We start from the raw sequence: 24,134 nt of genomic DNA, 5'->3' as shown, positions 1-24,134 counted from the left end.
CAAAAATGCCCTCTTCAATACCCATCACCCACCCTCCCCTCCCTCCCACCCCCCATCAACCCTCAGTTTGTTCTCAGTTTTTAACAGTCTCTTATGCTTTGGCTCTCTCCTACTCTAACCTCTTTTTTTTTTTCTTCCCCTCCCCCATGGGTTTCTGTTAAGTTTCTCAGGATCCACATAAGAGTGAAAACATATGGTATCTGGCTTTCTCTCTATGGCTTATTTCACTTAGCATAACACTCTCCAGTTCCATCCACATTGCTACAAAGGGCCATATTTCATTCTTTCTCATTGCCACGTAGTACTCCATTGTATATAAACCACAATTTCTTTATCCATTCATCAGTTGATGGACATTCAGGCTCTTTCCATAATTTGGCTATTGTTGAGAGTGCTGCTATAAACATTGGGGTACATGTGCCCCTATGCATCAGTACTCCTGTATCCCTTGGGTAAATTCCCAGCAGTGCTACTGCTGGGTCATAGGGTAGGTCTATTTTGAATTTTCTGAGGAACCTCCACACTGTCTTCCAGAGTGGCTGCACCAGTTTGCATTCCCACCAACAGTGCAAGAGGGTTCCCGTTTCTCCACATCCTCTCCAGCATCTATAGTCTTCTGATTTGTTCATTTTGGCCACTCTGACTGGCATGAGGTGATATCTGAGTGTGGTTTTGATTTGTATTTCCCTGATGAGGAGCGACATTGAGCATCTTTTCATGTGCCTGTTGGCCATCCGGATGTCTTCTTTAGAGAAGTGTCTATTCATGTTTTCTGCCCATTTCTTCACTGGATTATTTGTTTTTTGGGTGTGGAGGTTGGCGAGCTCTTTATAGATTTTGGATACTAGCCCTTTGTCTGATATGTCATTTGCAAATATCTTTTCCTATTTCGTTGGTTGCCTTTTAGTTTTGTTGATTGTTTCCTTTGCTGTGCAGAAGCTTTTTATCTTCATGAGGTCCCAATAGTTCATTTTTGCTTTTAATTCCCTTGCCTTTGGGGATGTGTCAAGTAAGAGATTGCTACGGCTGAGGTCAGAGAGGTCTTTTCCTGCTTTCTCCTCTAGGGTTTTGATGGTTTCCTGTCTCACATTCAGGTCCTTTATCCATTTTGAGTTTATTTTTGTGGATGGTGTGAGAAAGTGGTCTAGTTTCAACCTTCTGCATGTTGCTGTCCAGTTCTTCCAGCACCATTTGTTAGAGACTGTCTTTTTTCCATTGGATGTTCTTTCCTGCTTTGTCAAAGATTAGTTGGCCATACTTTTGTGGATCTATTTCTGGGGTTTCTATTCTATTCCATTGGTCTATGTGTCTGTTTTTATGCCAATACCATGCTGTCTTGATGATTACAGCTTTGTAGTAGAGGCTAAAGTCTGGGATTGTGATGCCTCCTGCTTTGGTCTTCTTCTTCAAAATTATTTTGGCTATTTGGGGCCTTTTGTGGCTCCATATGAATTTTAGGATTGCTTGTTCTAGCTTCGAGAAGAATGCTGGTGCAATTTTGATTGGGATTGCATTGAATGTGTAGATAGCTTTGGGTAGTATTGACATTTTGACAATATTTATTCTTCCAACCAATGAGCATGGAATGTTTTTCCATTTCTTTATATCTTCTTCAATTTCCTTCATAAACTTTCTATAGTTTTCAGCATACAGATCTTTTACATCTTTGGTTAGATTTATTCCTAGGTATTTTATGCTTCTTGGTGCAATTGTGAATGGGATCAGTTTATTTGTCTTTCTGTTGCTTCATTATTGAAGCATTGAAGCATTCTGTTGCTTCATGTCATCTGCAAAAAGTGAAAGCTTAACTTCATCTTCGCCAATTTTGATGCCTTTGATTTCCTTTTGTTGTCTGATTGCTGATGCTAGAACTTCCAACACTATGTTAAACAACAGCGGTGAGACTGGACATCCCTGTCATGTTCCTGATCTCAGGGAAAAAGCTCTCAGTTTTTCCCCATTGAGGATGATGTTAGCTGTGGGCTTTTCATAAATGGCTTTTATGATGTTTAAGTATGTTCCTTCTATCCCGACTTTCTCAAGTGTTTTTATTAAGAAAGGATGCTGAATTTTGTCAAATGCTTTTTCTGCATCGATTGACAGGATCATATGGTTCTTATCTTTTCTTTTATTCATGTGATGTATCACGTTGATTGATTTGCGAATGTTGAACCAGCCCTGCATCCCAGGAATGAATCCCACCTGGTCATGGTGAATAATTCTTTTTATATGCTGTTGAATTCGATTTGCTAGTATCTTATTGAGAATTTTTGCATCCATATTCATCAGGGATATTGGCCTGTAGTTCTCTTTTTTACTGGGTCTCTGTCTGGTTTAGGAATCAAAGTAATACTGGCTTCATAGAATGAGTCTGGAAGTTTTCCTTCCCTTTCTATTTTTTGGAATAGCTTGAGAAGGATAGGTATTATCTCTACTTTAAACGTCTGGTAGAACTCCCCTGGGAAGCCATCTGGTCCTGGACTCTTATTTGTTGGGAGATTTTTGATAACTGATTCAATTTCTTCGCTGGTTATGAGTCTGTTCAAGCTTTCTATTTCCTCCTGATTGATTTTTGGAAGTGTGTGGGTTTTTAGGAATTTGTCCATTTCTTCCAGGTTGTCCAGTTTGTTGGCATATAATTTTTCATAGTATTCCCTGATATTGAATTCATAGAATTCCCTGATATTCCTTGTATTTCTGAGGGATTGGTTGTAATAATTCCATTTTCATTCATGATTTTATCTACTTGGGTCATCTCCCTTTTCTTTTTGAGAAGCCTGGCTAGAGGTTTATCAATTTTGTTTATTTTTTCAAAAAACCAACTCTTGGTTTCGTTGATCTGCTCTACGGTTTTTTTTAGATTCTATATTGTTTATTTCTGCTTTGATCTTTATTATTTCTCTTCTGCTGGGTTTAGGGTGTCTTTGCTGTTCTGCTTCTATTTCCTTTAGGTGTGCTGTTAGATTTTGTATTTGGGATTTTTCTTGTTTCTTGAGATAGGCCTGGATTGCAATGTATTTTCCTCTCAGGACTGCCTTCGCTGCATCCCAAAGCATTTGGATTGTTGTATTTTCATTTTCATTTGTTTCCATATATTTTTAAATTTCTTCTCTAATTGCCTGGTTGACCCATTCATTCTTTAGTAGGGTGTTCTTTAACCTCCACGTTTTTGGAGGTTTTCCAGACTTTTTCCTGTGGTTGATTTCAAGCTTCATAGCATTGTGGTCTGAAAGTATGCATGGTATGATCTCAATTCTTGTATACTTATGAAGGGCTGTTTTGTGACCCAGTATGTGATCTATCTTGGAGAATGTTCCATGTGCACTCGAGAAGAAAGTATATTCTGTTGCTTTGGGATGCAGAGTTCTAAATATATATGTCAAGTCCATGTGATCCAATGTATCATTCAGGGCCCTTGTTTCTTTATTGACCATGTGTCTAGATGATATATCCATTGTTGTAAGTGGGGTATTAAAGTCCCCTGCAATTACTACATTCTTATCAATAAGGTTGCTTATGTTTGTGAGTAATTGTTTTATATATTTGGGGGCTCCCATATTCAGCGCATAGACATTTATAATTGTTAGCTCTTCCTGATGGATAGACCCTGTAATTATTATATAATGCCCTTCTTCATCTCTTGTTACAGCCTTTAATTTAAAGTGTAGTTTGTCTGATAGAAGTATGGCTACTCCAGCTTTCTTTTGACTTCCAGTAGCATGATAAATAGTTTTCCATCCCCTCACTTTCAATCTGAAGGTGTCCTCAGGTCTAATGTGAGTCTCTCGTAGACAGCAAATAGATGGGTCTTGTTTTTTTATCCATTATGATACCCTATGTCTTTTGGTTGGTGCATTTAGTCCATTTACATTCAGTGTTATTTTTTTTTTAATTTTTTTAAATCTTTATTTATTTTTGAGAGAGAGAGAGAGAGAGAGAGAGAGACAGAATGTGAGCAGGGGAGGGACAGAGAGAGAGGGAGACACAGAATCTGAAGCAGGCTCCAGGCTCTGAGCTGTCAGCACAGAGCCCGATGTGGGGCTTGAACTCACAGTCCGCGAGATCATGACCTGAGATGTCGGACGCTCAACCAACTGAGCCACCCAGGCGCCCCTACATTCAGTGTTATTATAGAAAGATATGGGTTCAGAGTCATTGTGATGTCTGTAGGTTTCATGCTTGTAGCGATGTCTCTGGTACTTTGTCTCAAAGGATCCCCCTTAGGATCTCTTGTAGGGCTGGTTTAGTGGTGACGAATTCCTTCAGTTTTTGTTTGTTTGGGAAGACCTTTATCTCTCCTTCTATTCTAAATGACAGACTTGCTGGATAAAGGATTCTCGGCTGCATATTTTTTCTGTTCATCACATTGAAGATTTCCTGACATTCCTTTCTGGCCTGCCAAGTTTCAGTTGAGAGGTCCATCACGAGTCTTATTGGTCTCCCTTTATATGTTAGAGCACGTTTATCCCTAGCTGCTTTCAGAATTTTCTCTTATCCTTGTATTTTGCCAGTTTCACTATGATATGTCGTGCAGAAGATCGATTCAAGTTACATCTGAATGGAGTTCTCTGTGCTCTTGGATTTCAATGCCTTTTTCCTTCCCCAGATCAGGGAAGTTCTCAGCTATTATTTCTTCAAGTACACCTTCAGCACCTTTCCCTCTCTCTTCCTCCTCTGGAATACCAATTATGCGTAGATTATTTCTCTTTAGTGCATCACTTAGTTCTCTAATTTTCCCCTCATACTCGTGGATTTTTTTTATCTCTCTTTTTCTCAGCTTCTTCTTTTTCCATAATTTTATCTTCTAGTTCACTTATTCTCTCTTCTGCCTCTTCAATCCGAGCTGTGGTTGCCTCCATTTTATTTTGCTGCTCATTAATAGCATTTTTTAGCTCCTCCTGGCTGTTCCTTAGTCCCTTGATCTCTGTAGCAATAGATTCTCTGCTGTCTTCTATACTGTTTTCAAGCCCAGCAATTAATTTTATGACTATTATTCTAAATTCACTTTCTGTTATATTGTTTAAATTGTTTTTGATCAGTTCGTTAGCTGTCACTATTTCCTGGAGATTCTTTTGAGGGGAATTCTTCCGTTTCATTATTTTGAACAGTCCCTGGAGTGGTGTGGAACTGCAGGGCACTTCCCCTGTGGTCTCTTGAAAAACTTGTGTTGGTGGGCGGGGCTGCAGTCAGACCTAATGTCTGCCCCCAGCCCACTGCTGGGGCCACAGTCAGACTGGTGTGTACCTTCTCTTCCCCTCTCCTAGGAGCAGGATTCACTGTGGGGTGGCGTGGCCCATTTGGGCTACTTGCACACTGCCAGGCTTGTGGTGTTGGGGATCTGGCGTATTAGCTGAGGTAGATCAGCAAGGTGCACAGGGGTAGGAGGGGCAGGCTCAGCTCACTTTTCCTTCAGTGATCCACTTCAGGAGGGGCCCTGTGGCACTGGGAGGGAGTCAGACCCGCAGGAGGGATGGATCCACAGAAGCACAGCATTGGGTGTTTGCGCGGTGCAAGCAAGTTCCCTGGCAGGAACTGGTTCCCTTTGGGATTTTGGCTGGGGGATGGGCGAGGGAGATGGCGCTGGCGAGTGCCTTTGTTCCCCACCAAGCTGAGCTCTGTCGTCTGGGGCTCAACAACTCTCCCTCCCGTTGTCCTCCAGCCCTCCCGCTCTCTGAGCAGAGCTGTTAACTTATAACCTTCCAGATGTTAAGCCCCGCTTGCTGTCAGAACACACTCCGTCTGGCCCCTCCACTTTTGCAAGCCAGACTCGGGGGCTCTGCTTGGCCGGTGGGCTGCCCCTCAGCCCCAGCTCCCTCCCTCCAGTCCGTGTAGCGCGCATCACCTCTCTGCCCTTCCTACCCAATTCTGTGGGCCTCTTCAATCCGAGCTGTGGTTGCCTCGTCTATGCTTGGCTCTGGAGACTCTGTTCTGCTAGTCTTCTGGTGGTTTTTTGGGTTATTTAGGCAGGTGTGGGTGGAATCTGAGTGATCAGCAGGACGCGGTGAGCCCAGTGTCCTCCTACGTCGCCATCTTCCTCCCTCCTCTGGGTGAGATGGTTTTAAAGGGCAAATTGGGCACTCATTCAGCCCTGAAAGCTGGTCAGGCATAAAAGTAGGCTAGCACCCGGGCTGGGGGGCTCAACCTTTGGAGAGGACTCTGCTGGGCTGGCACTGGTGTGAAAGAAAGTTTTTTCTGAGTCTCTGAGTGCGTGTCGCTTGTCTCTTCCTGTGTGCCAAGTATTTGCTGTAACAACTTTCTTGAAATTCCTTTAAATGACAAACAAATATTTGAATTGATCTTCCTGAAATCTGATTCCTTTGTACCTAGGGATGATGTGTCAATTTCCAAGAAGCCTCCTGCCAGATGTAGCCCAGACAGGGGGCAAAGGGGGAAGAGAATCTTTCCACAGGGCGTGGGTCTGGGAAAGATGCAAAAGGCAGTCGTGACATTTTAAATGTATAGACCATTTATTTTGTAGAATATATGGCATTTTTGGTTTGTCTCATATTTCTTCATGATTAGGTTTAGATTATGTATTTTGGTGGGAATACCACAGAGTATGTGTGTCAAAGGATGGTTTTAAGGATTAAATATATAAAAGCTCCTAGAACAATGCCTGGCACACAAGCACTCTCTAGGTGTTGGTTACTGGTAGAGTTGGTACCCATGTTCTCAGGCCTCCCCTCTCCAATGTCTCTTCCCTGCCAGATTCTCAGAGCATCCACCATCATCATGACTATATCATCAGGTATTTACCAAACCCAAGATGCAAACAGTATCGTTGAAGAGACAGACACATATAGGAAGAAAACAGCTGACTACACAGAATAGCCTTACATGAGTGGTCACAGAGACATACAGTGGCTGTGTGGGGTGGTGGGGACTTGGGCTAGTTGGGTCTAGATTAGGAGAAGGAGTGAAGTGGGTATTCTCACTTGACATAATATTCCAAGACAAGACTCAGGAGCAAGAACTTTTGGGGGCATGTCTATAGAACTGTTAGTCGTGTGGTGGGACTGGAATGCAGAATTCTTTGACGGAAAGTGAAAATGACCCCTCTGCTGCCACCTGGGGACAGACTGGATACAAAGGATAAAGATAAGAGGGAAGAGGATGTTCAGGATGTTTCCTGGGTTTCTGGCATGGTCAGCTGGGAGGATAATAGTATCCTTCACTGAAACCAGGAATGGAGGGCAAAATGGGGAGGAAGATGATGCATTCAGTTTTTGATCAGGAGAGAAAAGGGTGCCCTTGGTATAGCCAGGTGGAGATGTTCAGTAGCCATGTAGATCTGGAGCTCAGATCTGAGCTGGATGGCTACGTTAGGGAACAATTATATTGTCCCTTTCTGTAAAATAGGATTGGTAATATTTACCTCAAATCTTTAGGGTTAGGATCAGTGAGATAGCATGTGTTAAGTTTGGTAAAAACTAAGCAGTAAATACTCTGATGATGTCAGTGATGAAGAAGATGATGATGGATGATGATGATGATGATGATGATGAAGAAGAATGACCAGGATGACTGGAAGCCATGGATAAGGGATGGCATAAGAAGAGGGACAGAATAAACCCCCTTTCTGATTTTCAACTAGTCCCTGCTTCACAACTAGGCAAAATTTTCCCTTCATCTACTTGGAGGTCGAAAGTCTGTAAGTCCCACTAATACTTCATCCTTTCTTGAAGATCTGTGTCCTGGAGCAACTGTAACTGTCCCCAGGTCCCTGTCACTCTGCCTCCTCTACTGCAGAATCTTAACGGTGGCCTGTCCTGCATAAACAAGCCAGTTGGCAAATAGCTGGCACCTGCTTGTCTGTGTTAGATGTTCCTTTAGCTCTGTGCCCAGATATCCTTGTTGAATAAGCTCTGGAAGACACTTGGCTGACATTTAAGTCAAAGGGCCTGTTATGAGGCAGAGGGATTTAAATTAAATGCTGTTCCTGGCAGGAATTATAGAATCCCCAAGTTTCCCTTGCTCTTGTCTCCCACTCAGTCATCTGTTCCCAGATCCACTAACCACTGATAGCATTTTCACTTAGTTGTCCTTCTACTATGTCCTACAAAACACATGCAGGACGTTCCTCATTCCTCTCTCCCCAACTCTAGACAGGCCCCCCTTTTCCACCTTCCCATTATTGGTCAGTTACTGCTGTTTCCTGTTATTCAGGGTTAGAAATATTTGCACTGTCTGTTAGTTGTCTCTCTCTTCTGTTTCTTCTCTGATTATCCATCCAATCCTGTCAATAATGTGCCTTGGATTTGTTCTTCCCCTTTGCTCCCTCCTCACCACCCTTCTCTGAATTACTAGTGCATGTAAGTATTCTCTGTTCTGCAATGTTGGATTTGATAATCCCAAGATTTTGTAAATCTGTGACTCTAATTTTTCATAATCTGAGTTAATTTGCTTCCCCACCCCCATGCCTTAGGCACCAAAACTCTACTGAATCCACAAATGAATTCATGTACATATGAGGGCCCACAGTTCACAAATATTATGGCAGGGTGTGTGTGGGGGGTGTTCCTCTGCTCCATGATATTCAGGAAGAGCTTTTCTGGATGTTGTCAATTAGTATGAAAAATACAAAAATGAGGACTCCTGAATTTTGATAAACTCTGTGCCACTCTATCATCTGTCTATCTATCTATCTATCATCTATCTATCTATCTATCTATCTATCAATCATCTTTTAGAGTTCTTTTTTCCCCCATCATGATAACTGCACTCTCTAATCCCCATCCCTTATTTCCCCCATCCTCCCACCCACCTCCACTCTGATAACCATCAGTTTGTTCTCTATAGTTAAGAGTCTGTTTCTTGTAATTTGCTTCTTAAATTATTTCTTGTATGGACTTTGGTTCTCCCCCTTGATTTTAAGTAATTTGAATCAGAGGAACCAAATTTTCCTTCCATTTATTTTCTTTCCCATTCCTCTCTCTTTCTCTCTCTAAATCTATAGTTCTGGGAGAACATAAAGTTCTGGCTCACTTTGAGCTGTGGCATGAGGTTGAGGCTATCCCTATTACAGGGCATTGCTGTGGCGCTCAGTATCGTGTCCATGAAACATCTGAAGGTAACCCTGGACCAACTGCAAGCATATAGTGCTATACTCACTGAAAAGAACTCATCATCCATCCTCAAACTGATGAAGGTGATGGCATTCCTGGGAGCTCTGCCAACCTCCCACACAAAGCCTTCCAAGGCATCCCTGTCACCCCAGACTCCCCACTTCTCTGAGGTGTGCTGACCCACCTATAAATGTTTCTATTTCCCTCTGGCCAACTGTGGGGAAGTTTCATCCTCTTGTCCCTTTCCCGTGCTCCTTTATGCCGTGAATCAGGCCCTGGTATCACCAGCTGCACCACCTTCCTCCCAGCTGTTCACCATTCCACAGCCCCATCTTCCCTTCCGTGTCATGCAGGCAATCCATTCCTCTCTGAACCTCCATTTCCCCATCAGCCAAGGAGGATAAGATGAAGAGAAGGCAAGTTTCCCCCTTCCCCCTACAGGAACATCAGCAAAGGGAATGGGGGCTGGTCTGTAACATCATCTACTTAAGCTATAGCAAGATTATTTCAGAGAGCAAGGGAGCCATCTTCATGCATTTAGATGACATCCTGGCCATGGTCCTGCAACACTACCGCAACTGTATTGTAGAAAAGGTACTTCCTGCTTTCTCTACTTCTCCAGTGTCCCATCCCTGCCTTTTTTGGCCCTTCCGCTCCAAGAAAATGATGCCTGGCCTTGAATGGAACTCGGGGGTGGGGCGATCACAGTTGTTTCAGGGGAAGTAAGAGGGAGCCCCAAATAATTTTTCTGCCTTTGCCATTTGTTCAGAGCATATATCCCTAGGGTAGGAAAAGAAGCCTTTCCCATTCCCTATTCATTTACCATCCAACTAGACATCCTTCGGAAGAACTTATTTGGTAAAAAGACAATAACTTAAGAGACATGGAAGATTTGGGAGCTTTGCTTTCCTAAGCTGCCCTCAGAAGGAAGATGCAGGGTTTTAGCCTAAGGAAGCCTTAGCACCTCATCTCCCAGATTTTGTGTAGGTAGTTTTCCCTTGCCCCAGGATCATTCCTACCTTGGAAATCTCTGAGTATACTGGTTGGTTCAGGATAAGAACCTGACGTTGGAGTACCTGGATGCCCTGACCAAGCTAATAAACATCTTGAGCAGCCAGCCCATGGCCTTTCAATTCAAGTTCCCTCAGAAAATAGAAATTGTAACCTTTATGATGGTAAGTACAACTCAGGAGGATGGAGGTAGAAATGCACAGAGGAGGGAGGATGGGTCCTCATTCATGGAAACCATTGGCAATGCTCCTAGACTAGGCCTGGAGGATAAAAGTCCAGATTTTCTGGTTGTTTTTTCCTACCTTATTGTTCCCATTCCCATTCTCAAGGTAGGGGTGAGTGCTGTGGGGAAGGTATGGTTGGGAGTAGGAGAGATGTGCTATCCTTCAGAGTCTTTGGAAGTCTCTGAAAATTCTAGGTCCCAGTTTCCTGTGAATACAGCCTGGGTGGGAGGAGGGGGAGGAAGGCAAGAAAGATATATTCACATCGTCTTGTTCTCTGGGGTGGGGGATTGGGGTGGGTGTGTTACAGGAGTTAATCAGGGAGGAGCCATTGAATTCCATCTCCAGTTCCATTAGGCAGAGGGCAATGAACTTCATCACTAACTTCAGGTAACAATGTTCCAGCCATTCTGTCCTCCTTCCTCTGAATGGATTTCAGTTCTTTATTCCCTAATCTATCCCCACCTTATTTTCTTCTCTGCTTTTAGTATGGGGGCCCCAGGCAGTTGTAGACATCTGTTGGACAATGTATGCCACCTCTTTTTACCAAGATTTTTTGGATAGGAATTTTGGAGCATGTGGCAGAGACCACCTCTCCCATCTTCCATAGGCACTTGCTGTTGTTTCTGGTCCAGTCTTTCTTCTGCTCACAGGGATGTCCCTGACTAAACACCTCCATCTCCATCATTGACTGCCTCCCCCATTCCCTCAAAATACCCGGGGAACCAAACAGTAATATATCATCCCCAAATATTAGTACCCTTTTCTGTAATAGTTCCTCTTTCCCTTTATCCTTTTCTTTCCATATTCCTGGCATTTTAAAACTTTTCTTACTGTTTCCTCCTTTTCTTCTTTTGGTTACCTTTTCTTTTGGTATCTTCTTTCTCCCACCTCTCCCTCTGTCTCCACCATCTCTCTCTTATTTTCCTCAGCTGTTATTCCTGGCCATTACTCTCTGGTTACATTTTTGCTCCTTCCTCATGGATCTTAGGAAGCTCCATCCCCTCACAGAGGTGGAAGAAAGAACAGAGCTACTCCAAACGTGCTTTCAGAGTGTGCTATGCCTGCCATCCACAGAGGATTTGCAGAAGGAGGCATCCAGTTCCCAGGAAGCCCAGGCCACTGAAGTAATTAACTCTTTGATGTTTGTCTCTTTGTTTTTATTTTTTACTTTTGAGAGGATGAGAAGTATAAGTTCAGCAGTTATATGTAAGGACCTCTTTGATAAAAACATGATAATCATCAGAGATTACTAGGTCATATAGTCTGAACACTACTCATGAAAAGTACTTCCTTCTTGAGAGCACTCATTGATTGCCACTGTCACAACTTTAATATTCTGGCCCAGACACGGACACTCAATTCTTTACCTTTTACTGTTGTACAATTGAAACCAGACGGGAAGGTTTCAAACGTGATTTTACTAAAGGCCCATGGGTAAATAAGTTCAGAGAGTCAGCAAGAGAGCTGAGTCCATTTCCCACAGGGTCTGTAGTGTTTCCTTGAAGGAAGGAAGAGGGATTCAGTTTTCCAATTTGCATTTATATGTTTAGTTCCTAGGAATTCTTTCATGTTCTCTGATTACTCCTTTATTTTGACTGATTGTTCTTGTTTTACTGATACCACAATCTCCTGCTTCTTTTTTTTTGAGGATATTAATAAGAATTTTTAAAAATAAAGGTTTCTATTACTTACTGAATTAGTTTGGTTTTCTTTAGGACCATTTGGTCTATTTGTTTAGTTGGGCCTTTTCATCAGATGTCTGGTGGTCCTTCTTTGTCAGTTCATATTTATTTATGTTATGAAGGAAGGACTGGTACATACAGAGAAAGCTGAGGTCGGTTTCCTATGCTTGTACCCCCATGAGGCCTTATTCAGTGTAGCTCTGGTTAGAGAGGGAAGGTTTTGACAGGATTTCCCCATGTTTGGGGCAAGCTGGGATCTCCCCATCCACTAGGACAAACCGCGTATCAAGCAGATATTTGTGCTCTGCTGAAAACAACAGAAAAATTTCTTCAAGTTAGTAATGGGCAAGTGGCACTTGAAATGTTAGGGGGAAACTTGCGGAGCAGAACTTCTCAAGGAAGGCTTCCTGGGAGAGCTGGAGCACTGAGCTAAGTTTAGAAGGAGGGATGGGACTGATATCTCAGCAAGTCTTTGAGATCTCTCTTTTCTCCCTCAGGATTTGCTCATGGAGACCCTTCAATCCCTCCTAAGGCTAATGGAGACACTTATTGTTGAGATGCCTTCTCAGATCCAGTACTGTTTGGAGGTCAGTGGGAAGGAGCCCCTGAAGTTGGTGTATTGGTTTTCTAGGGCTGCCATAACAAAGTACCACAACTGAGTAGCTTCAAACAACAGAAATATATTCTTTCACAGTTGTAAAGGCTGGAAGTCCAAAATCAAGGTATCAGCAGGGTTGGTTTCCACTGGAGGCTCTGAGGGACAACCTGTTCCATGCATCCCTCCTAGCTTTTGGTGATTCCTGGTGGCCCATGGTGTCCCTTGGTTTATAGACCTACCATTACAATCTCTGCTTCCATTTTCACAGGGTATCTGTGGGGTGCAGGAGGATGTGTGTGTGTGTGTGTGTGTGTGTGTGTGTGTGTGTGTATGTTTCTCTGTCTTTTCTTCTTAATAAGGACAGGAGTCATAAGATTAGGGCCTATCCAAATCCAAATCCAATATGCACTCACCTTTACTTGAGTTCATCTGCCAGTGACTATTTTCCAAACGAGGTCACATTCTGATGTTCTGGGTGCACATGAATTTGGGGGGGACTCTATCAACGCAGTACAGTTGGGAATAGAACAGCAGAACAGTTGGGGGGAAAAGTAAGAGGTCTGAGGATGAAGGTTGGATTCAGACCTTTTAGGGAAAGGATAACCAGAGCTAGGATCCAGATAACATTGGTCTGCTCTTTGGAGGACATCTTTTCCTTTTTCTTTCTTCCCCTTCAGTCATTGCTGTGGTCATCTTTCTCAGCTCCCTCTGCTCCCTCATGGGAGCTAAAGGTTAAAAGCATGGGCTCTTGACTGCCATACGCTGCAATTCCAGATTCTGATTCTGCTCTTAACAGTATAGCCTTGGGGAATTATTTAACTTCCATCTGCCTCAGTTTTCTCCTGGAAAATGGGATGACAGTAGTTAACATAGTCATTTTGATAACTGAATGAGATAATGTTTACAAAGTGCTTGGCTCATCTGCTCATTTAAAATTTGTTTGTCTTTTGATATCATGTTTTCACTCACATGTGGAATTTGAGAAACTTAACAGAGGACCATGGGGGAAGGAATGGGGGAAAAATAGTTTCAAACAGAGAGGAAGGCAAACCATAAGAGACTCTTAAATACAGAGAACAAACTGAAGGTTGATGGGGGGAATAGGGGAGTGGGGCAAATGGGTGATGGGCATTGAGGAGGGCATTTGTTGGGATGAGCACTGGGCCAAGAGCACACTGTATACACTGTATGTTAGCTAACTTGACAATAAATTATATTTAAAAAATAAAAATAAAAAATAAATTTTGTCTTTTAATTGATTTGATTTACTTTATACTATTGTCATCATATTTTGGCCTTCTCCTAATATCCTGTTCCCCAGCTACCACATGAGGCTCAAAATTTCTTTGTAGTTTCTTTTGTTGTCAAAATATAGATCACTAAGGAATATAGTCAGACTATTGTGCTCAAAAGCTACTTGAAATAATTATTTTCTATATGATTATATTATCAAATTGGGATAATTTAAACTTGTTTGTGTTAAATTTTAGGGCTTCCTTTCTTTTATTTAATTGAAGAGAATAAAACTTAAAACTTTATAATGTTTCATGCAAAGAATTCTTGCTCCTACTCTGATTCTCTTAACCTCATTCCCACTTATCCCCTGTAGATAACCATTTTTAATGGCTTCTGGTTTGACCTTCCTGTCTTTCTTATTGTGAAAATAAGCAAACCTGTGTTTATGATATATTATTATTATTTTCCTGCCTTTCTTGTGCTGTAGGTAGCACATTTTATCTACTGCTCTGGATCTTACTTTTTTCTCTTATCCACAATCAGTTCACAGATACAGTCCTTATTTTCTTTGTGGTTTTATACATTGTGTGGATGTACCATAATTTACTCAGCCAGTTCCCTATGGACAGACATTGGGCTGTTTCCAATCATTTTGCTGTTAGCTTTCTTCTTTTTAAAAAAATTTTAAATGATTATTTATTTTTGAGACACACACACACACACACACACACACACACACACACACAGAATGCAAGAGGGGGAAAGGCAGAGAGAGAGAGGGAGACACAGAATCTGAAGCAGGCTCCAAGCTCTGAGCTGTCAGCACAAAGCCCAACATGGGACTGGAACTTGTGAACTGAGAACATGACCTGAGCCTGACCTGAGCCAAACTGGGATGCTTAAACGCCTGAGCCACCCAGGCGCCCTACTGCTAGTTTTCTTCTTAACTTTATTTTGCAATGATTGTTGATTCATTGGAAGTAGCAAAAAAATAGTACATATAGTCCCTTGAATGCTTTACCCTGCTTCCCCTAATGGTGACATCGTATATTACAGCAATAACTATCAAAACCAGGGAATTGTCGGTATATTACTGCTTGGCTACAGACGTTACTCAGTTTTGGCCAGTTTTTACACATACTTATTTGTGTGTTCTATGAGATTTAATCTCACGTATAAATTGTGAAACCACCACCACCACCATCATGATATACGATGTTCCCTCACTAAAAGAAACTCTTGTACTGCCCCTTTATAGTCACATCTTCTCCCGCTTTGTCCCTGTTCCCTGGAAACCATTAATCTGTTTTCCATATCTGTAATTTTGTCATTTTGAGGATGTTAAGCACGTGGAATCAAACAGTATATAAAATTTTATGAGATTGGTTTCTTTCATTTAGCTTAATGCTCTTAAGATCCTTTAAGTTGTCTGCATCATTAGTTTATTCCTTTTTATTGCTGAGTAGTATTCCATGGTATGGATACTAGAGTTTGTTTAGCCGTTCACCCATTGAAAGACATTTGGGTAGTTTCCAGTTTTTGACAATTATGAAAAAAACTCCTGTAAATATTCATGTACAGTCTTTTGTGTGAATATACATTTTCACTGTTTGGGATAAATATTCCAGAGTGTAATTGCTGAGTCATGGTGAGTACATGTTTAGTCTTATCAGAAAATTACCAAACTATTTCTCAGAGTGACTGAACCATTTTATGTTTTTACCAACAATGTATGAGATGTCTAGTTTCTTCCCATCCTTGCTGGAAAATAAAATCCTTGGTATAATTTTTAAATTTTACCTCACTGTGGTTTTAATTTATGTTTCCCTTATGGCTAATGATGTTGAACATATTTTCATGTGCATATTTGCTATATACATCTTTGATGAAATGTCAGTTCATGTCTTTTGCCCATTTTCTAATGGGATTGTTTTCTTACTGTTGAGTTTTGAGAGTTGTTTATATATTTTAGATAAAAGTCCCTTGTCATATCTATGGTTTGCTATGTGTAGCTTGTCTTTTCATTCTCTTGACAGGGTCTTTCACAGAGCAAAAATTCTAAATTAAAAAAAAATTTTTTTTAACGTTTATTTATTTTTGAGACAGAGAGAGACAGAGCATGAACGGGGGAGGGGCAGAGAGAGAGGGAGACACAGAATCGGAAGCAGGCTCCAGGCTCTGAGCCATCAGCCCAGAGCCCGACGCGGGGCTCAGACTCACGGACCATGAGATCGTGACCTGAGCCAAGTCGGACGCTTAACCGACTGAGCCACCCAGGCGCCCCAAAAAGTTCTAAATTTTGATGATGTCCATTTTATATTTTTTTCTCTGTGGAATCATGACTGGTGTCATGTCTAAGAACTAGGTCATGAATATTTTCTTCCATGTTTTCTTCTAACAGCTTTTTAGTTTTACATTTTACTTTAAATCTATGACCCATTTTGAATTAATTTTTGTATAATGTATGAGCTTTAGGTTGAAGTTCAATTTTTTTTGCACATGAAAGTTCAGTTCTTCTAATGCTATCCTTTATATATTGAATTGCCTTTACACGTTTGTCACAATCAATTGGCCATATTTGCATAGATCTATTTTTGGACTCTGTATTCTGTTCTATTAACTTCTGTGTCTATTCCTTTACCAATACCACACTGTCTTGATTAATCTAGCTTCAGAGTAAGTCTTAAAATTGTATAATCTAATTTCTCTTTCTTCTTTTTCCTTTGCATATTAATTTAGAATCAACTTGTCTATATCTATAAAACATCCTGCTGGATTTTTATAGAGTTGCATTACATCTATAGATTCATTGGGAAAAATTGAAAGCTTTATTATGTTGAGTCTTCTAATCCATGAACATGTTATGTCTCTTCATTTATTAGATCTTCTTTTTCATTCACTAGCATTTTGTAGTTTTCAGCATGAAGAACCTGTATATACCTAAGTATTTCATTCTGAGGAGATACTGTAATTGCAACTATTTAAATTTTTTAGTTTTCAATTGTTCATTGTTAGCATATAGAAATTCAGTTGAGTTTTGAATACTGACTTGTATTCTAGAACTTTTTTGGTATATGGATTCCTTGGAGTTCTCTATGTAGAAATCATCTTGTTTACAAATAGGCACAATTTTATTTCTTCATTTCAAATCTTATACCTTGTATTTCACTTTCATGCCTTATTGCACTAGCTAAGACTTCCAGTATGACATTGAATAGGAGTGCTAAGAGTAGACATCCTTGCCTTATTCCTAGTCTTGGTGGGAAGGCATTCAGTTATACACTACTAAGTATGATATTTGCTATAGATTTTTTTGTAGGTGCCATTTATGAGGTTAGGAAGTTTGCTTCTGTTCCTAGTTTGCTGAAAAATTTTAATATGAATAGATGCTGAATTCTGTGAAATTCTCTTTCTGTATCAATTGATATGATCATGTTGATTTTCTTCTTTAGACTATTAATATAGAAGGTTAGATTGATTTTCAAATGTTGAAACAGTCTTGTGTTCCCAGAATAAATTGCATTTTGTCATGGTGTATTATTTTTTTTATATTTTGTTGGATTTAATTTGCTAATATTTTGTTGAGAATTTTTGTATCTATGTTCCTGAGGGACAGACTTATGGTTTTCCTTTTTTGTTGTCTTTGTCTGATTTTGTCATCAATTTAAGATTGGCCTCATAAAATGAGCTAGGTAGTGCATCTTCTTCTATCTTATGGAAGAGACTATGTATAATCTATGTTATTTCCTTTTTAAGTATTTGGTAGAATTCACCATTGAAAACATCTTGACCTGGAGATTTCTTTTTTGGGGAAGTATTTAAACTATGCATTCAATTTAAAAAATAGTTTTGGACTATTCAGGTTATCTGTTTCATTTTTGGGAGTTTTAGTTTTTGAAAAATTGGTCCATTTCCATTTCATCTAAATTATTGAATTTATGTGAGAGTTGTTTGTAATATTCTCTTATTATGCTCTTAATGTGAACTTTCTTTCATTATTGTGCCTTTTCTCTTTTTACTTCTGTCCATCTTTCTAGAAGTTTATCAGTTTTATTGCCCTCCTTGAAGAACCACTTTTTGTTTCATTTTTTCTCTATTAATTTTCTTCATATCTTTATGTTTTTGTTTATGATTTTATTCTTTGATGCTATTATCTGTAGTATTTTCTTCCTTCTGTTAGCTTTGAATTTATTTCACTTTATCTAGGTTTTTTTAAAGTAGAAACTTAGATTTTTAATTTGAAACCTTTCTCCTTTTGATTTTATTTTAACTTAGTATAGTTATCATACATTGTTATAATAGTTTCAGGTATACAATATAGTGATTCACTTCTATATGTTACTCAGTTCTCATCAAGAGAAGTATACTCTTAATTCCCTTCACTTGTTTCACCCATCCCCCCACTCACCTCTCCTCTGGTGTGCATCTGTTTGTTCTCTATAGCTAAGAGTCTGTTATTTGGTTTATCTCTCTTTTTTTCCTTTGCTAATTTTGTTTCTTAAAGTCCATGTATGAGTGAAATCATACGGTATTTACCTTTCTCTGACTGACTTAATTTGGTTAGTATTATACACTCTAGATCATCCATGTTGTTACAAATAGTAAGATTTCATTCTTTTTTACAGCTGAATAATATTTCATTGTGTGTGTGTGTGTGTGTGTGTATACACACATACATATACATATACCTATACATATACATATACACGTACATTTTCTATATCCACTCATCTATTGATGGACACTTGGGCTATGTCCATAATTTGGCTATTGTAAATAATACTGTAATAAATATAAGGGTGTATATATCCTTTTGCATTAGTGTTTTTGTAATTTGGGGGTAAATACCCAGTCGTAATTACTGGATTGTAGGTTAGTTCTAGTTTTAATTTTTTGAGGAATCTTCATATTGTTTCCCACAGTGGCTACCCCCATTTGCATTCCTACCAACAGTACTTGAGAGTTCCTTTCCTCACCAACACTTGTTGTCTCTAGTCTTTTTTTTTTAATTTTTAAAAATATGTATTTATTTTTGAGAGAGAGAGAATGAGCAGGTGAGAGGCAGAGAGAGGGAGACACAGAATCCAAAGCAGGCTCCAGGCCCTGAGCTGTCAGCATAGAGCCGATGAGGGGCTCAAACTCAGGAATTGTGAGATCATGACCTGAGCCCAAGTTGGATACTTAATTGACTGAGCCACCCAGGCACCCCTTGTCTTTCTGATTTGAGTCATTTTGACAGGTGTGAGGTAATATCTCTTCGTAGTTTTAAGTTGCATTTCACTAATGATGAGTGATTTGAGCATCTTTTCATGTGTCTGTTGGCCATCTGCATGTTTTCTTTGGGGAAATGTCTATTCATGTCTTCTGCCCAGTTTTCATTAGATTATTTGTCTTTTGTATGTATCAAGTTGTATAAGTTCTTTATAAATTTTGGAGACTAACCTTTTATCAGATATGTAATTTGCAAATGTCTTCTCCCATTCCACAAGTTGCCTTTTAGTTTTGTTGATTGTTTCCTTTGCTGTGGAGAAGCTTGTTTTGTTTTTTATTTTTGTTTTGTTTTGTTTTGTTTTGTTGGTATAGTCCCAATAGTTTAATTTTGCTTTGGTTTCCATTGCCTCAGGAGACATATCTAGAAAAATATTGTAATAGCTGACGTCAGAGACATTACTACTAGTACTCTTTTCTAGGATTTTTATGATTCAGGTCTCACATTTAGGTCCTTAACCCATTTTGAGTTTATTTTTATATATGGTATAAGAAAGTGGTCCAGTTTCATTCTTTTCCACATTGCTCTCCAGTTTTCCCAATACCATTTGTTGAAAAGACTATCTTTTCCCTATTGCACATTCTTTTCTCCTTCGTCAAAGATTAATTAACTGTATAATTGTGGGCTTATCTCTGGGCTTTCTATTCTCTTTTGTTGATCTATGTGTCTATTTTTGTGCCTGTACCATACTGTTTTGATAACTACAGCTTTGTAGTATAACTTGAAATCTGAAATTAAGATACTTCAATTTTTATTTTTCTTTTTCAAGCATGCTTTGGCTATTTGGCATCTTTTGTGGTTTGATACAAATTTTAGGATTCTTTGTTTTAGTTCTGTGAAAAATGCTGTTAGTGTTTGATAGGGATTGCATTAAATCTATAGATTGCTTTGAGTAGTATGGACATTTTAACAATGTTGGTTCTTCCAATACATAAGCATAGAATATCTTTCCATATGTTTGTGTTGTTTTTAATTTCTTTCATCTGTATTTTATAGTTTTCAGAGTACAGGTCTTTTACCTCCTTGGATAAGTTTATTCTTAGGTATTTTATTATTTTTGGTGCAATTGTAAATGTGAGTTTTTCTTAATTTCTCCTTCTGATGCTTCATTGTTAGTGTATACAAATGCAATGGATTTCTGTACATTGATTTTGTATTCTGCAGCCTTACTGGATTCATTTATCAGTTCTAGTAGGGTTTTTTTTTTTTGGTAGAGTCTCAAGGGTTTTCTATATACAGTATCATGTCATCTGCAAATAGTGAAACTTTTATTTCTTCCTTACCAGTTTGGATGCCTTTTATTCCTTTTTTTTTTTTTTGTCTGATTGTTGTCGCTATGACATCTAGTAGTTATGTTGAATGAAAGTGGTGAGAGCAGACATCCTTGTCTTGTTTCTGACGTTAAGGGAAAACTCCTAGTTTTTTACCATTGCATATGATGTTAGCCGTGGGTTTTTCTTTCTTTTTTTTTTTTTTTTAATTTTTTTTTTTCAACGTTTTTAATTTATTTTTGGGACAGAGAGAGACAGAGCTTGAACGGGGGAGGGGCAGAGAGAGAGAGGGAGACACAGAATCGGAAACAGGCTCCAGGCTCCGAGCCATCAGCCCAGAGCCTGACGCGGGGCTCGAACTCACGGACCGCGAGATCGTGACCTGGCTGAAGTCGGATGCTTAACCGACTGCGCCACCCAGGCGCCCCAGCCGTGGGTTTTTCAATTATGGTCTTTATTATGTTGACATATGTTCCCTCTAAACCTACTTTGTTGAAGGTTTTTGTCATGAATGGATGTTATACTTTGTCAAATGCTTTGTCTGCATCTATTGAAATGATCATATGGTTTTTATCCTTTTTCTTGTTGATGTGTGTATCACACTGATTAATTTGCAAATATTGGGAGTAAGCATTGTTGAAGTCTCCCCACCCCCCCACCACCACCATATCTAAGTCAGTCTCCCAAAGAGCCTGAACAGCTGCAGAAGATTTTCACCAGAGGTTTGAGCTTTGAAACAGCTGATGAGTGTCTGAGGAGCCATTTTGAGCATTGGGAACACTTATGGACTGTGTGGTAAGGAGAGGCCCAAACACCAAGAGCTCCAGAAGCTTTGGGTTTGTCACATATGCCACTGTGGAAGAGGTGGATGCGGCCATGAATGTGAGGCCACACAAGGTGGATGGAAGAGTTGTAGAACCAAAGAAGGCTGTCTCAAGAGAAGATTCTCAAAGACCTGGTGCCCACTTAACTGTGAAAAAGATTTTTGTGGGTGGCATTAAAGAAGACACTGAAGAACATCATCTAAGATTATTTTGAACAGTATCGGAAAATTGAAGTGATTGAAATCATGACTGACTGAAGCAGTGGCAAAGAGAGAGGCTTTGCTTTTGTAACGTTTGATGACCATGACCCTGTAGACAAGATTGTCATTCAAAAATACCATATTGTGAATGGCCACAACTGTGAAGTAAGGGAAGCTCTATCTAAGCAAGAGGTGGCTAGTGCTTCATCCAGCCAAAGAGGTCAGAGTAGTTCTGGAAACTTTGGTGGTGGTTGTGGAGGTGGTTTTGGTGGGAATGACAACGTTATGGGTGAGGTGGCTTTGGTGGCAGTCGAGGTGGTGGTGGATATGGTGGCAGTGGGGATGGCTATAATGGATTTGGTAATGATAGAAGCAACTTTGGAGGTGGTGGAAGCTATAATGATTTTGGCAATTGCAACAATCAGTCTTCAACTTTTGGACCCATGAAAGGAGGAAGTTTTGGAGGCAGAAGCTCTGGCCCCTGTGGTGGTGGAGGCCAATACTTTGCCAAACCACAAAACCAAGGTGGCTATGGTGGTTCCAGCAGCAGCAGTAGCTATGATAGTGGCAGAGGTTTTAATTACTTCCAGGAAACAAAGCTTAGCAGGAGAGGAGAGCCAGAGAAGTGACAAGGAAGCTACAGGTTACAACAGATTTGTGAACTCAGCCAAACATAGTGATGGCAGGGCCTAGCTGCTATAAAGCAGACATGCTTTAGACAAATTCATGTGTATGGACAAAAAACTCAAGGACTGTATTTGTGACTAATTGTATAACAGGTTATCTTAGTTTCTGTTCTGTGGAAAGTAAAAGGATTCAAAACAAAGGGTTTTAATGTAGATTTTTTTTGTACTCATGCTGCTGATTGCTAAATGTAATTGTCTGATCATGATGCTGAATAAATGTGTCTTATTGAAAACATGTTTTTGCAAATATTGAACCATCCTTGCATCATGGGACTAAATCCCACTTAATCATAGTGAATGATTTTTTTCAATGTATTGCTGGATTCAGTTTGCTAATATTTGTTGAGGATCTTTGCATCTATATTCAGAGATACTGGCCTGTAGTTCTTTTTCTTTTTTTTTTTTTGTAGTAGTTTTGGTATCTGTAATGCTGGCCTCATGTAATAAATTTGGAAATTTTCCTTTCTCTTCTATTTTTTGGAATATTTTCTTTAAATGTTTGGTAGAATTCACCTGTGAGGCCATTTGGCCTGGACTTTCATTTGTTAGGGGTTTTTGATTACTGATTCAATATCATTGCTGGTAATTGGTCTGTTCAAATTTTCTGTTTCTTCCTGATTCAGTTTTGGGAGTTACATGTTTCTAGGAATTTATCCATTTCTTCTAAGGTGTCCAATTTGTTGGCATATAATTTTTCATAATATTCTTTTACAGTCCTTTGTATTTCTGTGGTGTTGGTTGTTATTTCTCCTCTGATTTTGTTTGAGTTCTCTCTCTTAAAAAATTTTTTCCTCAAAAAACTAAAAATAGAAATACCCTATGATCTAACAATTGCACTATTAGTTTTTTACCCAAAGCATACAAAAATATACAGATTCGAAGGTGTACGTGCACCCCAATGTTTATAGCAGCATTATCAACAGTAGCCAAACTATGGAGAGAGCCCAAATTTCCATCAATTGATGAATGGATAAAGAAGATGTGGTGTACACACACACACACACACACACACACACACAATGGAATATTACTCAACCATCAAAAAGAATGAAATTTTGCCATTTGCAAAGACATGGATGGACCTTGAATGTATTATGCTAAGTGAAATAAGTCAATCAGGTAAAGACAAATAGCATATGATTTCACTCGTGTGTAATTTCAGAAACAACACAGATGAACACGTGGAAAGGAGGGAAGAGAGAAGAGGGAAACAAACCACAAAGACTCTTTTTTAAAAAAGATTTTTTTAATGTGTTTTTTGAGAGAGACAGAGACAGAATGCGAGTGGGTTAGGGGCAGAGAGAGGGAGACACAGAATCCGAAGCGGACTCCAGGCTCTGAGCTGTCAGCACAGAGCCCAACATGGGGCTTGAACTCACGAGCTGTGAGATCATGACCTGAGCCGAAGTCAGATGCTCAACTGACTGAGCCACCAAGGCACTCCTAAGAGACTCTTAATGATAGAGAACAAACTGAGGGTTGATGGAGGGAGGTGGGTAGAAGATGGGCTGGATGGGTGATGGGTATTAAGGAGGGCACTTGTTGTGATGAGCACTGTGTGTTGTATGTAAGTGATGAATCACTGAATTTTACTCCTGAAACCAACATTGCACTGTATGCTAACTAAAACTTAAATTGAAAAACATTAAAAATTTTTTTTGATGAATCTGGTTAAAAGTTGATCAATTTTGTTGATCTTGTCAAAGAGCTAGATCCTGGTTTCACTGATCTGTTCTACTGTTTGTTTGTTTTTTTATATATTTCATTTATTTCTACTCTAATCTTTATAGTTCCTTCCCTCTACTGGTTTTGGGGCTTGGTTTGTTCTTTTTCTAGCTTATTTAGGTGTAAGGTTACGTTGTTTATTTGAGATTTTTTTTCTTGCTTCTTGAGGTAGGTCTGTATTGATATAAATTTCCCTCTTAGAATAGTTTTTGCTGCATCCCAAAGATTTTGGGCCATTGTGTTTTCATTTTCATTTGTCTCCATGTGTTTACTGATTTTCTCTGTGATTTCTTGGTTGAATCATTCATTGTTTAGTAGCATGTTATTTAAATTCCATGTATTT

The 24,134-nt window shown here is 39.6% G+C and overlaps 1 protein-coding gene and 1 pseudogene across 2 annotated transcripts in view; both read left to right on the top strand.

The window, feature by feature from the left end:
- The window catches only part of LOC125918716 (maestro heat-like repeat-containing protein family member 1), a 93,419-nt gene that overhangs the window by 37,276 nt on the left and 32,009 nt on the right, over positions 1 to 24,134 (top strand). For both annotated transcript variants that reach the window (XM_049624871.1, XM_049624872.1), the window contains exons 20-25: positions 9,026 to 9,148; positions 9,507 to 9,659; positions 10,118 to 10,240; positions 10,608 to 10,687; positions 11,289 to 11,424; positions 12,480 to 12,569. In XM_049624871.1, coding sequence (XP_049480828.1) covers positions 9,026 to 9,148; positions 9,507 to 9,659; positions 10,118 to 10,240; positions 10,608 to 10,687; positions 11,289 to 11,424; positions 12,480 to 12,569 — 705 coding nt within the window. The remainder of the gene's footprint in view (positions 1 to 9,025; positions 9,149 to 9,506; positions 9,660 to 10,117; positions 10,241 to 10,607; positions 10,688 to 11,288; positions 11,425 to 12,479; positions 12,570 to 24,134) is intronic.
- LOC125918728 (heterogeneous nuclear ribonucleoprotein A1-like) lies at positions 20,936 to 22,573 on the top strand (annotated as a pseudogene).

Source organism: Panthera uncia, chromosome B4 (genome assembly GCF_023721935.1).
Source record: "Panthera uncia isolate 11264 chromosome B4, Puncia_PCG_1.0, whole genome shotgun sequence".
NCBI lineage: Eukaryota > Metazoa > Chordata > Mammalia > Carnivora > Felidae > Panthera > Panthera uncia.
Note: the sequence above shows the minus strand (reverse complement) of the source record. Positions and strands in the feature narration are given on the sequence as shown.